We start from the raw sequence: 1,388 nt of genomic DNA, 5'->3' as shown, positions 1-1,388 counted from the left end.
TAAACATGATTAATATTTTTTATTATAATTTTAATTTTAATTTATTGTAGATTATTTGTGGTTATATTCGACTAACAACAACAGAATTGATATCATTTGTTTTTTTAAATCCATTTTGTGTTATTTTTACTAATTTTTCGAAGAACCAAAAAATTTTTTATATTATAAAATAATTATACATTATAACAGTTTTTTTGCATAAGGTATAGTTTCACATAAGAAAAAAATAACCATACTGTATTACGAATTTGTTGATTAATTTAAGACCAATTGAATTAATAAAAATCATTTATTTTTTTTAAATTTATACAATTAATAACAATTAATTAATATGAATTCCGATTTAGACACAATCATTACGCTTTGCCAGGGTTGCAAAAATGAAATTGCACTACTATCACAAACCCGCCGCCGCGTGTTGTACACGGACGACAAAACAAAACCCATTGATGAACGGATCAAAATTGCCGAAAATGCTTTTGACCAGCTTGATGAGAATTTCCAGAGACGAGAAAAGATTTATGAAAAATGCATATTAGTACTTGACAAATTAAAGTCGATAACTTCCGATTTTGAAAATGATTTGGAAAAATTCAACTCTGAAAGAGAAGACACATATATCACTCTTGCCGACACTCTTGTTGATTTGAAGACCTCTCAAGCTGACGCCAGAAAAGCGCCTTATTTAGCCAAAGCAAAAGAGATTGAAGAAGCCAAAGATAAAGACATCAAAGAGTATATAAAAATACGAGAGAAGTATAAAGATGACTTAAAACTGAAAAGTAATGGTATTTCTCATGAAGAAAAAGAGGCGCTTGAAAAGTTTTCTAATAGTAAAATAAAATCACTTGTTTTTGACTCAGAGAAAGACGACTGGGCACAGGGGTCTTCCGAATTTGATGACAAAGTGATGGGGAAGAAAAACCTCCTCTTTTTAGTGGAAGACAACAATAACAATAAATTTGGTGGGGTGTTCACTGAAAAAGTTGATAGAACGAACGAATATATTGAAGATACTGACGCATTCATTTTTTCATTGATAAGAAAGGGAAAATTCAATCCAAAGAAGTTCGAGTTAAAATCTGATGAAAGCAAAGATGCATTCACTTTGTGTGGAAGTCGTGGAGATTACTTGTTTGCGTTTGGAGGACAAAAGTGTGACATAGCTGTTTATAAAAAAGGCAAAGATGGAAGTCGATGTTTTCCAAACTCTTATACTGAAAGCAAAAACGCGTTTGTTGATAATAATAAATTTACACCAAAAAGTGTTAAAGTGTTTCAACTCGAAAATAGTGAAGATGACTCTGAATTGGTGGCACGTTATATTTTACACAAGTTACTTAGTTGAATATTTATAAATCAATTTTCTTAATTTTTTATGCCATTAT

At 30.1% G+C, this 1,388-nt stretch overlaps 1 protein-coding gene across 1 annotated transcript; it reads left to right on the top strand.

Moving 5' to 3' along the window:
* Nucleotides 1-331: 331 nt before the first annotated feature.
* Nucleotides 332-1,348, top strand: EIN_446470 (hypothetical protein; the record flags this gene model as incomplete). The annotated part of the gene is made up of 1 exon (XM_004185348.1): nucleotides 332-1,348. The coding sequence occupies one exon, from the start codon at nucleotides 332-334 to the stop codon at nucleotides 1,346-1,348; it is 1,017 nt and encodes a 338-aa protein (XP_004185396.1).
* Nucleotides 1,349-1,388: the final 40 nt, after the last annotated feature.

Source organism: Entamoeba invadens (genome assembly GCF_000330505.1).
Source record: "Entamoeba invadens IP1 unplaced genomic scaffold scaff_1105074726671, whole genome shotgun sequence".
Lineage (NCBI taxonomy): Eukaryota > Evosea > Mastigamoebida > Endamoebidae > Entamoeba > Entamoeba invadens.
Note: the sequence above shows the minus strand (reverse complement) of the source record. Positions and strands in the feature narration are given on the sequence as shown.